General features: G+C 41.0%; 1 protein-coding gene and 1 non-coding gene across 2 annotated transcripts; one reads left to right on the plus strand and one right to left on the minus strand.

Moving 5' to 3' along the window:
- Positions 1-1273: 1273 nt before the first annotated feature.
- trnam-cau (transfer RNA methionine (anticodon CAU)) lies at positions 1274-1345 on the minus strand. Its single transcript has one exon. It is a non-coding gene; the product is annotated as a tRNA-Met (tRNA).
- Positions 1346-6955: 5610 nt separating this feature from the next.
- LOC103363226 (4F2 cell-surface antigen heavy chain) lies at positions 6956-12454 on the plus strand. The gene is made up of 11 exons (XM_008289887.1): positions 6956-7034; positions 7990-8194; positions 8298-8482; positions 9386-9559; positions 9715-9806; positions 9964-10103; positions 10658-10767; positions 11012-11211; positions 11303-11362; positions 11455-11674; positions 11765-12454. Exons 2-11 carry the CDS (start codon positions 7998-8000, stop codon positions 11902-11904), a joined length of 1518 nt encoding a protein of 505 aa, XP_008288109.1. The 5' UTR covers positions 6956-7034; positions 7990-7997; the 3' UTR covers positions 11905-12454.
- Positions 12455-13051: the final 597 nt, after the last annotated feature.

Here is a 13051-nt window from a genome sequence, read left to right on the forward strand (position 1 = left end):
TTTTAGATTGCAAGTTGTTATACTGTCAACACAGATGTCAGCATTAAAGACAATGGAGAATCAAAATGTACATTTATCTCAATCTGAAGCCACATCAGCATCTTATTTTGACACTTATTTTATACAATGACTTGAACTCGAGTAATTAATGAGTATGGAAAGATAATATTTAGGGCTCCACACACTGCGTTTAGATTAAAAGTGAACACAATTCTATTGCTATCATCAAAAATACAGTGAATCAATAGTGCGACAAAGTGCTTAAAATGCATTAGCCCCGAAACTCTTCTAAGTTGTTATTCAAAGTGAGTCAGAGTCATTCAAATTAAAATGTATGTTAAAATCTAACATCAAAAACGTCACCTTTTAGAAATGTAGTGTGCCTAGTAATACTCCAGGGGGTGCTATAAGGATATGTATTTTATCATAGCACAGCTTCAAGAGACACTTTAAAATAAAAAATACACTCACAAAAAATATACTCACCGTTTGTTTTGGTCAGTTTTCTTTGTTGTCTGATCCTTTTGCTCATTCAACTAATTCAAATCTATTTTCCTGCTGCTCAAAATAAACAGACTCTGTATCAAAGCTGGTGCTAAAATAAGAAAAGCACATAAAAGTCTGCAGCCATACCCTGTTTGAGACAATACAACAAAGAGAACAACAACAGAACCTTGGTGCGAGGCTGAGGAAGCTCCAGCTGTGCTGATTGTGTAACATTCCCATTCAACATTTTCTCAAACTCTTATCGGTTTCCAACTTGTCTCCAGAATATGTTGATTTGACAGCTGGAGGACTAAACAACAATCATTTTATTTGATCTAATTTACCTACTCATTCAGAAGGGCTCTGAAATTGTGAAAATATGAAGAAGATTAGCGCAGCAGTGTTTTATGTAATATAATAAAAGCCTTCTTAAGGCTTGGAGAAAGCAGTTTCCATCCAGCAGGCTGCAGCTCAAAGGTCAGTGTTCATCAGTCCTGCTGCTGCTTTCCTCTCTGGTAATTGCCTGTTAAATTGAAGGGAAAATGTGTAAGACACACAAATGAGGTAAATATTTAATCTGAGATCACCTGTTGGTTTGGTATTACACCGAGGGAAAACTAACAAGCTCAGAGGCAGAAGACAAGCAGGCTGCACAGATAACACACATGCATTTAGGTTAGGTATTACTATGCTTTAATACAGAGAAGCACATATAGTATTTACAGCGTAGAGCTCACACTGTTAGCTTCAGTGTTTAAATGACGATGACAGAGTGTGGTGTTCAAAATAGCAGAGGATGGTTTCGATCCATCGACCTCTGGGTTATGGGCCCAGCACGCTTCCGCTGCGCCACTCTGCTGTGCTCCTCTGCTGACTGCTGTAGTACTCCATTGGTAAACCGAGCTGCTTTGCATTCCTCTCACGGAAAGCAGCACTCTTACGTAACCATTGTTTCCTGCTGACAGAAAGAGGTGGTGGTGGTTCAAGAGAGTGGGGCTCAGGAGAGGGAAGAAGTTTTAGAGTGAAAAGGGGAGAAAAGTGCAGTAACAGTAGAGGAGCAGAGTGCTGAAATGTAAAGAAAAAGAGTCTAAGAATTACTTGTCGATTGTACTTGGCGATGTGGTAATCATTGATATCTATCACATCCTGTTGCAAAAAAGGAATGACACAAACGTTTTTGATGCGTTTGAAAAATCACTTAGCATCTGTATGGTCATGTATTTACTCTTTTCTATTCTTTTAATAGATGCATTTCATAGTTTTATGCAGATTTCACTGCTGTGATGCACCAATTAGTGTTTGCTTTGTCCATTTTTGCCCTCCATTGTAGCTACAGAGGTCAGGCTTTTCACACGGAACAGGCTCTTCTTTGTCTGTGAGTGAAACCGAGGCCTCGTATTCTCATCAGCGCAGAAAGATGGCAATGTAGGAAGAATAATGGAGCAGGAGGGAACATTTTACAGACCGAATGTTAAAGAGAATAGACGCAGAAAAGGTTTGTAAAAGCACAATCAGCACGGCGTTTAATCACTTCAGATATTACTGCTGTGGGTTAATTTGTAACCACAGAATACGAGTGATATCAGCGGTACAGAACATAAAGCATTAACATTTCATAATATGACTCAAAGTCCACGTAGACTTACTGTAACTGAATCCACGTGTTTGTGTGAACTCATGAAGTGTTTCTTTCCTGAGTTTCTTTGTGAATCAATCTCCTTACATTAGCCCAGTTGTTTGTGGATGCTTCCTATTCCCAATACTTCTACACTGTGCTGTAAAAAGTGAAAGTATTTAACTGTAATTTACTGTTATTTTTACAGATTTCAGTGCTTTGTTATATTACAGATAATAACAAGAGAAAGGCATCAGTTTGCATGTTAACAGGTTAAAAGGTCAAAAATATTTTCACATTGAAGGTTTGTTTTTTATGAATGATAATTAAGTTTTTGCAATTTTTGACCATAAAATGACAGTATTTGTATTATATTTAAATTAGAAAAAAAATACTGTTATTTGACAGATTTTTACCATTATTTGAAAAAAGAAAATGTGTTTATTAAAGATAGGAAAATAGTAAATAATTTATGAAAGTGCTATTTTACAGATTATCTTTCTTTTTCACACATAAAATCTAGTAAATCCCAGGGGGGAAAAAACATCATCTTTCTGACTGTTAAACCGGATGAATAAATGAATAAATTTATTAATAAAATCAGGCCAAACCTGCACATGATGTCCACATTAAAAGTCTGTGCTTTAACAAGTAGTATCTATTGTTTTAAACTTAACTTAGCTTAACTTAACTTGACTTAACTTAACTTAACTTAACTTAACTTAACTTAACTTAACTTAACTTAACTTAACTTGACTTGACTTGACTTGACTTGACTTAACTTTATTGTCCCTTGAGGGAAATTTGCTCTGCAGGCAGGCAAGAAGCACAAAAACACAGAAAACACAATCACAGTCGATCACATCAAAACACCGAAAACCACCAAAGCTGTGGCTGTAGAGTTTCACAGCTTCAAATCAGCTAAACATACAAGTATTTCACAGATGTTTGCTGTTGTTTTTGAATGTTATAGTATTTCACCGTTTGTTTTTTTGGCGTATTTTCTTCTGGCCCCTTCTGGACCTTTATTTTTCTTTTACATTGTGTGTCCAGGACAGAAAACAGGTCAGAAACTTAACAAATCAATCTGTTAACATGTAAACATTTAGCTTTTTTAGATGAAATGTTTCCCAGAACTTCCCTCAGTCAGCCTGAACTGTAAATGTGGGTGAACGCTGCAGTGATCCTGAAACAATGAGATGAAAGCAGCCTGAGCCAGACTGGTCTGAACTGGTCCAGGTCTGCTGGGGTCTTTTCAAGCTCCTGCTGTCTTGCAAAATAAACTCTCTCACAGGGATCAGACCAGGATTTCAAGTATAGTGAAGCTGCATGTGTGTGTTTGGACATCCCGCCCTGCAGCTCTGACTCACTGATTTAAGCTTTTAAAATCTGCCCGTTAAGCGCAAAGTAAAGTTGAGTCATTTTGTTCTCCTTGGAATTACTTGGCCTGATCACACAACACTTTTTGCTGCTGCTGCAGTTTAATTCCCAAACTGTAACCTTGAACCACAATGTCACGTACAGTAAACTTGTTGACTTCCCCCCTCAGAGAAAGCAGACCAATTTAAGCTCCCCTCATTTCCTCTCTTTATTTTCTTTTCAGAGTATGAATGCAGGCGTATAGATACCATCCCCTACTTTGCTGCCAGAGGCATAAACAAAGCTCCACAATAGGACAAGTCTATAGGGGTGAATTATTTCATCGTCATCCTCCTCTGTGGACTTGTTGTCTCCACTGTTGGTGACCGCTAACTTGTAAAACTTGAGTGTCACAGAGTTAAAATGTTCTGGCTGTAAGTTATGAAACAGACTGGGAAAAACACACTGTAGCTCAGTGTCGTGTCTCCATTAATACCGGCGGCTGAGTTTCGTTCCAAATTTCATTTCCAGAGTTCACTTCCCCCCTCAGCTCATAAACATGTTTACATCCCAGCCCCCTTCCTCGCTCGCTGTCTGCCCTTTCCCCTCGTTCCTGCTGCTCCTCCCTCCTCCTTCCTCTTGTTTCCTGGTCTCACCACTCCTTTCACTCTCGTTCCCTGTTTCCCTCAGTTTTCCACTTTCCACCTATCCCAGATCAGCGGCACACAGTGTTCACGAGCCCTCTGCGGCTACAGTTACGGCCTGACTCTGCCGAAACGCACACGTGATCGGCGGATAAAAACAGAACCAGATGGTGTTTGAGTTAACCTGAAGGAAACATATAGACATGGGAGTGGAACAATAGCATGTCCACTTAGAGACACACAGCTGCCTGACTTTAACGTCAGCGTTTTATTCTTGGAGACGACATTTTCCAGTTTGCTGTTTAAAATCCTGGCACAATAATTTAGGTTGTGTAAATCACTTAAGTAGAGCAGAGTCATTAAAGGTTGTAATGTCACATATCTAAAAATAGAGCCACAGCAGCGTATTAACCTTCCTCTTATTAGGATCACACTAAAACCCAAATACAGAACAACCCATGTGTAGCAAGAGTAAAAAATACATTAATATGCTTTTTTTTTCTCAGTCAAACTGTGACATATCAGGGATGTGATTAGCTCAAGATAAATATGCCTGCAAAATAGTCTAATCAATGGGTCTAAAGACGATAAAAGTAGGTCAGAATATATGTTTCTGTCGAGACTGAACAATAACACAGTCGCTCAGTGCATGCTCACACATGCAGAGTGCAGTCAGATGAAAGTAAAGCGGTGGAGCGTGTTTCTGCAGCTAACTGTCGCTGCATAAACATGTTTACAAGTCATGAGAGGGAGGAATAAGACTTTAACAGGTGGGGTAAAGGACAAAAAGACAGTAGAAAGCAAGGGCAAAGTGGAAAAAGACAAAACACATTTAAAATGAAAGAGCAGAGACATTCATATAATAGGTCATGAAAAGCTTTTGTCTTTTGACTGTGTGCCTTTGATACTCTGCTAACCGGCAAACCCAATCAGTTCTCATTATGTAAATGCATGTTTCGCACTTTGACTGAGGGGAAAATGCAAAAACAATCCTCTCCAAACCATTACAGCAGATGAAACTGACAGGAAAGTGATTAATGTGGATCATGTTTACACACAAGGCTGCAAACTATCAAGTGAGTTTATTACATATGAGAATAAATTCCAACAGTGTGCTCAGAAACATCCCACAGCACGCTGTGTACACGACATTAAGGTTTTATTTCTGCTGTTCCTAGAAGTCTGCTCCTACTGTAATTCCATGAAGATCAACAACAACAGCTGGGGAATGTTTCAGAGCACAAGCACAGGCAGGTCCGACTGCTAGCTCATATCATCTCTGCTTTAGTATACATTAGTATGTTACAATCTAATATAATCTACCATCAACAGCCATCTGGTCTTAATTCAGATCTTTTACGTAGAAACAAAACAGCAGCAACATGAACAACAACCTGACATTTTAGAATTAGAGCAACAAGCTATTTTTATAACAGAGAGAAAACCAATGCTGCTCCATGTCTTCTTCTTTGTTTAACTGGAAATCCTTGGAAGCCCAAATCAGCTGAGTAGTTCTTGTATTGGTCACCGTGATCTTGTGAGGCTCTGATTAGATGTCTCAGTGAATGTTTATCAGATGTTACTCGAGGAAAAATGGTGTAAACAAAGTAGGAGGTGAAAGGATAAGAAGTTTAATTAGATCAGTGGAGAGCTGAGTGGATATCTCCAGTGATCAACAGATCAATCAATCAGCCTGACTCGTGAAACTGATTATATTATCTCAGGAAGTCAGGTTTCTATTTGTTTGCTAACGGTTTGCAGAATATATCTTCTGAAGTCCTAATTTTGGATCCTACAAGCATAACTACCATCTACACCAATAAAATGGAATAAAACAGACAAAAATCTGAACTCACAACCCAGTTTGGGTTCTTTGTGGGGCCACTGAGGGGAACCCACTAGTGTGGTCACATGTGGGTCCAATCTCTTGTGGCACTAGTGGGTGAACCCAAAAGGGTGGGCACAAAGAGTCTATTATCGCTGGTGCAGTGGGCCCACTGAAGGACCTCTTTAGCTCTACAGCTACTTTACAGGTGGCACGTTGGTCCACAGAGGGCCCGCTTTGGCTTCTAAGCTTATTTCACAGTAGCATGGGGACCTGGTTTTGCTCTACAGCTTATATACAGGTGGCAGAACTGAGTGCTTTGGACCGCCTTGGCTTATTTGCAGGCGATATGTAGGCCATCAGCTCATTTACAGGTGGTATATGGGGCAGCAGAGGGCCCCACAAGTTATTTTACAGGTGGCATGTGAGCCCACTTTGACTTCACAGCTTATTTCCAGGTGGCACAAGGGCACGTAGAGAGCATAGTTTGGCCCCATAGTTTATCTACCAAAGTGGGCCTAGAGAATCCCAAGTCAAATAATATTTATTCTTCACAAAATCAATGATCGACACGGAAGACTGAAACACGATTCAACATAATATAGGCCTAAACATATCATAAACGCATTGTAATAGTTCTTAAAAAGCAACGAAACAGGAAGTGTAAGGCACTGTGAGGCTGTTGGGGTCGAGCTGGGTCAACACAGCAAAAAAGCTCTGCTTGTATCTGTCAAATATTTATTTAAATATTCTAAAGAAGAAATATAACATGTTGACTGTAACTAGCATTTCTGATAATTATTTTTGAACATTTAGCAAATATCATATAAGGAGACTGAATGTTGTGATCCAGAAGTAAAAGTTGGCATGTTGTTTTTGAGCATGTAGGGGGTTAGAAATTGTTTATTTGTTTATTTGTTCAGTTTTTCTGGGAACACACAGAGAGAGAGAGAGGGAGCAGTGAGAGAGGGAACTGACAGGTTCCTCCCTTCATGGGCGGAGAAACCGGAGCCACTACAAATACCGAGAGGGTCCGTGTGGGATTAGACACAAGAGGATAAACGAGCGAGGACGATACGGCGAACCTGGACAGACGTACAAACAGGTAAAACTGGATTTATTCACACACTTTCCAGTCACGGAACCAGTTCAGAGGAGTTTATTTTACGTTGTTCAGTGAATTAAACTCAATTCTGAACTCACGAGCGTAAAGCAGCCTCGTGTTTGAAAGCGGTGACGTAGGATGGGCTGGATTTCATCATCCTCTCACAACACGAATTACACGATAAAAGTGTTTTTTTTATTGTTTTTTATTCGTGTCAAGTCAAGTTCTTAGCTTTGTTTACTTCGATTCGGTGGTTCCTATTATTTTATTTATAACATTTCCGTTTTAAGAGTTTCATGTGACGATACCAGAACGAACCGGTTGCACGTCCGGTAGATTAATTAATAAAACACATTAGAGTATGTGTCAAGTATTGTACGTAAACTTGATTTAAAAAGATATACACGAAGCATTGTTAAATATTATAAAATAGTACAATTTTTAGTCTTCGTCAGTCTTATCGTAATGTTTTTTTAATTGTCATTTCGTCATTAATTGCTGTATTATACTTTTATTGTGAAGGTTACACGCATTGTTTCCGTTGTTTGAAGCCGGTAATAAAAGCCGGTATTTCATCAGCCAACTGTTGAATTTGGCGGAAAAACTGCTTTTTTTCATAAGTTGTTTGATTATTTTGTTTCTGGTTAAAGAAATCACTATTATTATCATATTCTACGTTACGTTAAATTTTCAAGCTAGCGAGCAGCTAATAGCTAACCTCAATTCAGAACCGCTTAATTTCAGTTGTAGGAGTTGGCTAGCTAGTGTAAGCTGTCATGTGCTGACGTGGAGGTATGTAGCATAATGATGGGTTAAAAAACTTTCTAGGAATCGAAGGAGCCCCATTTGGAAGTTCTTTTATTAGTTTACAGTGAAACATTCCTTGGTTTGTGCCTTGTAGAAAGACAAGGTCAACTTGACAATTCATGCTTCCTGCTGTTCTCCCTCCTCTCAGATTAAACCATGAGTAAAGACACGGAGATCGACATGAAGGAAGTGGAGCTCAATGAGATGGACCCCGAGAAGCAGCCCATGACAGGCGACGGCCAGGCAGCAGGCGGGGAGAAAAATGGCAGCGTGAAGCTGAAGGTTCCTGAGGACGAGGTCACATTCACCGGCCTGTCCAAGGAGGAGCTGATGAAGGTTGCTGGCACTCCAGGGTATGAGCTCATGAGAAAGAGTCGCTGCCTCGTATTGGTGTGTGTTTGGTGTAGAATCTGTTTTAATTCTAACATTCCCCCCACCGGCACTCTGTTTTTCCAGATGGGTGCGAACCCGTTGGGTGCTCCTGGTCCTGTTTTGGCTCGGCTGGGTCGGCATGCTGGCCGGAGCTGTTGTGATCATCGTCAAGGCCCCTCGCTGCAAACCCATCCCTGAAATGAGCTGGTGGAACGAAGGACCTCTGTACCAGATCTCTGACGTTGAAGCTTTCTCTGCAAACCTGGAAGGTAGAGTATTCTGTGGTTTTTAGCTTAAATATGTATCTATGCTCAATGCATTTTAAACTTTTTAGGTTGAAGTTTTTTGACATTTCTCGCTGATGTTGGCATGTCCTGTTTTGCTTACAGCATCATTCATGTTCCCAAAATAACACTTTGAGATCACATTGTAAAGCCTTAGTGTGGTAACCCACTCTGATTCACGCTGGAGAAGTCTTGTGACAGTGGCTTAGGCTTCCTTAGTTCTGCGTCGCCTTAGATACCAAACTGCTGACGAGGCAGAGCGACTGAAGGTCTAAAGGACGCCAAAAACCAACAAGTCATTTCTTTCATATCTCTTCTTTTCAGAGGTTAAGTTGAGCAACCTTGTAGACTGTATTGTCAGCTTTTTCCCCCCCCCGAGACTTTTCACACATTAAGAACAAAGTCATTTATTTTCTTTCAGCCTTTTATTTTCATTATGTGGAACTTAAAAAGGCCGTCAGCTTTTGAGAGCCAGGAAGGACAGATTGTATTGCTGTTCTTAAAGAGCGTTAATGGGGATCTCTCGGGTTTCCAGGAGGCTTTGGGTGGAATTCCAAAAACAGCACGTGACTAGTTCATATTGTTCCTGCATGAAGGCCCTCGTTGTGCTCAGGCTTCACATGGCCGGCAGACACTGTGGATGGTTTCATTCACATGCTCATGCTTTGAGTCAATATCTAGCTGAAATGGCAGCACTATTCATCCATACACATCCTCATGTTGCACTTAGCTTTCTCCTAAACTATCAAAGCATGTGTCCAGCCTCCTGCCCCCTCTCCCCGACCCTCTGACCCTGCTACTTTTCACACATCAGCTCTCTGTTGTCTTTGTGAAATTCACACTTGACTCAGCATTTCATTTTCCTTCCCTGTCTGTTTCTTTTGCCAGGTCTTGAAGGAAAGTTGGATGACTTGAACCAGCTAAAGGTGAAAGGCCTGGTTCTCGGCCCTATTCACACCGTCCAGGGGAACCAGTCGTCCACTCTTGATCTTCAAAAGATCGACTCGCCCCTGGGAACGGAAAAGGACCTGACTGCTGTGCTTCAGAAGGCCCAGAAGAAGGGTAGGTCATTTTATAACTAAGATCAATTGCATGAGTTTAAAAGCTCAGACTTCAATGAATCACCAGATTCATGCACAATTACATTTGCTAGATTTTTTTTTAGAAGTTTGGACTGTTCAAGACCAAATAGAACATTTGTGTCCTGTTTCTTTCAGGCATCTCTGTGGTGCTAGACCTGACTCCAGACTACATGGGATCTAATCCCTGGTTCACTGACGGTGCTGACGATATAATGGAGAAGATCAAGGTAGGACACACAGACGCATTGTGTTTTTGATTTTGTTTTAGGTCATATGTTATAGTACCCATTAAAAAAACAAAACCAACCACATATATTGTGGTCCTTCTTGTACATGTGCTGGTGTCACTGCTGCTGCAGCTGAAGTGCTCGTGTTCTTTTCCAGGCTGCAGCTGAGTACTGGCTGAATTTGGGAGTTGATGGCATCAAGCTATCTGACCTCACTTTTGCCACCAACTCTGCCGACTGGGCAAAACTGCGTGCCGCTGTCCAGGGCAACCGCACTGACGACGACGCAAAGAAGAGGTAAACGTGGCGGCTTTTTTTTTTTTTTTTCTAGCTTCCTTTGCTTGAGCACAAGTCGAAAGTTTGTTCAGGAACATAGAATATTTAATTTTGGAAGATATTTGAATACATTTAGCTTGTGCCAGCAGATATGAGAGAAGTTATTTTGAACAAAAAAAAAAACCCAAAACCTAAAATTACTTATGTCTGAATGTGAAGCTTCAAAACTACTGGACGCCTCCTCAGAATTGAGACACTAGTTGAAAAGATTGTTGGGCTGTTTTGTCTTCGGAAAGCAATTTTCCAAGCATGAGTAAAATGTCATCTGACAAGGTCCTGTTTCCTGAGAAACGGCAAACCATTTGCCCCAGGCCAGGGCTGTGTTACAGTGACACCTTGTGGGGGATTTGAGAAACGACACACAAATTTCTTTTTAAAACTAATTCAAACATTCAAGAGGTGGATGTCAAGATGCTGAGTTACAAGTTCCTTTATACTTACTGCTCATTTCTAAACTCTTACCTGCGTCCCTGTTCTGTTGTGGTGATGACCTGACCTCATTCTGTTTCTCTCAGGGCACTGATGGGTGTGGTTGAAGGCCTGTCAGCACCGGAGATGTCTCTGCTGGTTAATACCTCTGGTGTAGATCTCGTCCTGTCTGATCTGCTGAGCAAAAACCGTGGGGGTAAGCTGGATTGATCCATTTCTCTTTCTATGGTCGCATGTGTTTTAAGTGTTTATCTTCTCCAAATAAAAAAAAAAAACAAAAGTATTCTTGTTGAACTTAGTTTGTATTTCGTCACCTATTTAGTGCCTTATAATTCTAGCACCCCTCTTCCTGTGTAGCAATGAGGCTGATGTTGACTTGACCAATGACTTAAAGACTAAAAGGTGCATTTCAGGTGATAATTCTACCTGAATATCTGCAGGTGTGGAGCGCATCAAGGACATGGATACCCTGAACTCTCAGCAGATGAGTGTGGGCTGGGGTCTCGGTGCTGCACAAAAAGACCATCTGTCTGAAGTGGCAACAAAGGACCTAATTCGTCTTTACCAGCTTTTGCTGTTCACCATGCCTGGAACCCCAGTGTTTACCTACGGAGATGAAATTGGTCTTGATGCAAAGGAGGTGAGCTACAAAAAGGCTCAAATGTTTTTCAACATTCGTTCATCAGTTGTGGAGTCTAACCTTTGTCTTCTTTTGTCTGGGTGCTCCTCAGATGGTTTGGGACGTAGAGAAGGAACCTTCAAAAGATGCCCCCGCAGATGACGCCGCTGAGGTAAAGAGCACGGTGGAACAGGAGTACTTGAGCACTCGCTTGTTTGCTTTCGGTGCGATTTTTAAAGATTTCCTTAAACGTCACATTTACAGGCTCTGCGTACGGAGCGTGTTACTATCAGGAAGTGGTTCAAATCCCTCAGCGACCTGCGAGGCAAAGAGCGCTCCCTCCTCCACGGCGACTACTACCCCCTCCACTCGTCGTCCTCCTCGCTCTCCTTCCTCCGTCTGTGGGATCAGAGCGAGAGATACATCACAGCGGTGAACTGGGGATCTCAGCCTGAGACGCTCTCGCTCAAACTGCCACCTACAGGCAAGTTGCAGATCAACAGAAACATCTAATGCGTTTCCCTTTGTGTCCGTTTTTTTTTTTTTATTAACATTGTCAACTTTGTGCCTGCAGAAGGAGTACAGCTACCGGAGTCGGCTAAGGTGAAGCAGTCGACCGACCCTGATCAGGCGGCAGATTCCACCGTCAGCCTGGACAAAGTCACTCTGAAACCTGGACAAGCTGTCCTCCTGCAGTTCCCCTACACCGGCTAGAGGTGGCGCCAAACCACAGGGGAGCGACACATGAGATTTCTGTTTTTAAAAAGATACTAAAGCCTAATCCGTAGGAAAGAGATGCTGCATTGACAAGATACAGGATATTTCTTTTAATAGAACGTTCCATCAGTTTACTTGGACAGAGCTGAAATTAATTGGGTCAAAGAAAACGTAGCCATACAAATACGAAATAAAGGCCAGTATGAAGTCATTTGGATACCTTTAGTTTATTTTTTACTGTACGTTTACAAGATGCAGCCGCCACAGATGTGCACTCCTCCATTGAGCGTTTTGTTCTTTTGTGATCTTTTATTGTTTCAAATGTGTGAAAAACATTCCAATCCTGTTCTTTGGGGCATTTCTGTAGAAGAGTTTTAAGATGTTCTGTTTTAGTGACGGTTTGACTTTATTTTGTGGGCTTTCTCAGTTTTTTTTTTTTGTTTTTTTTTTAAACTACAAGTCACGATCAACTCTGGAAACGTGTGGCGACTCAAGTTTGTCAAGTGAACTGATTTTGGAAATGAATAAACAGAAAGCTCGGCACTGACTCCCGTCTGCTCGTCATGTTTTGCGACTATTTTAAAACCAGTCGGCGTCGTGTGTGTGTTTTTTTTTTTTTTTTACGCCGAAGATGATATCGGATAAGACGTCGGCTGTTTTCGCCGTGTACAGGTGTGTGAAAGTGTGTCACAGATGTCAACAGAGGAAGCACGTCTGTATTTTATCATCTTCCTGAGATAACTCTGATAGGCACTTTATACTATAAAAACGTACGTTGTGCTTGTAAATATGAGTTTCACGAAATGGATCATACACCTGTTGAGAAAATGTGTCACTTTTTAGATGCTGGTTAACAAATTACATAAAAACAATTGAGTCTCTTGAACTATTCCCTTAAATTTAGCACTTTTTGTGAGTGACTTTAACTTTCTGATCGATGGATGAGCAGTTAGAAAGACACTAAAGCCTCCTATCTGTATGTGCTGCACTTCCAGTTGCTTTTAATAGATGTGTAGCTCCACAGGACTGACTTCACTCAGATACTGTTTAGCAAAATGGTGTTCTTTTCTTTAAATGTGCCAATTTTTACTTAAATTATTTCTCTTTAGAGGACAAATGATGGCTGAAGTTCAGATACACTCGT

Source organism: Stegastes partitus, unplaced genomic scaffold (assembly GCF_000690725.1).
Source record: "Stegastes partitus isolate 25-593 unplaced genomic scaffold, Stegastes_partitus-1.0.2 Scaffold643, whole genome shotgun sequence".
NCBI classification, from domain to species: Eukaryota; Metazoa; Chordata; class Actinopteri; family Pomacentridae; genus Stegastes; species Stegastes partitus.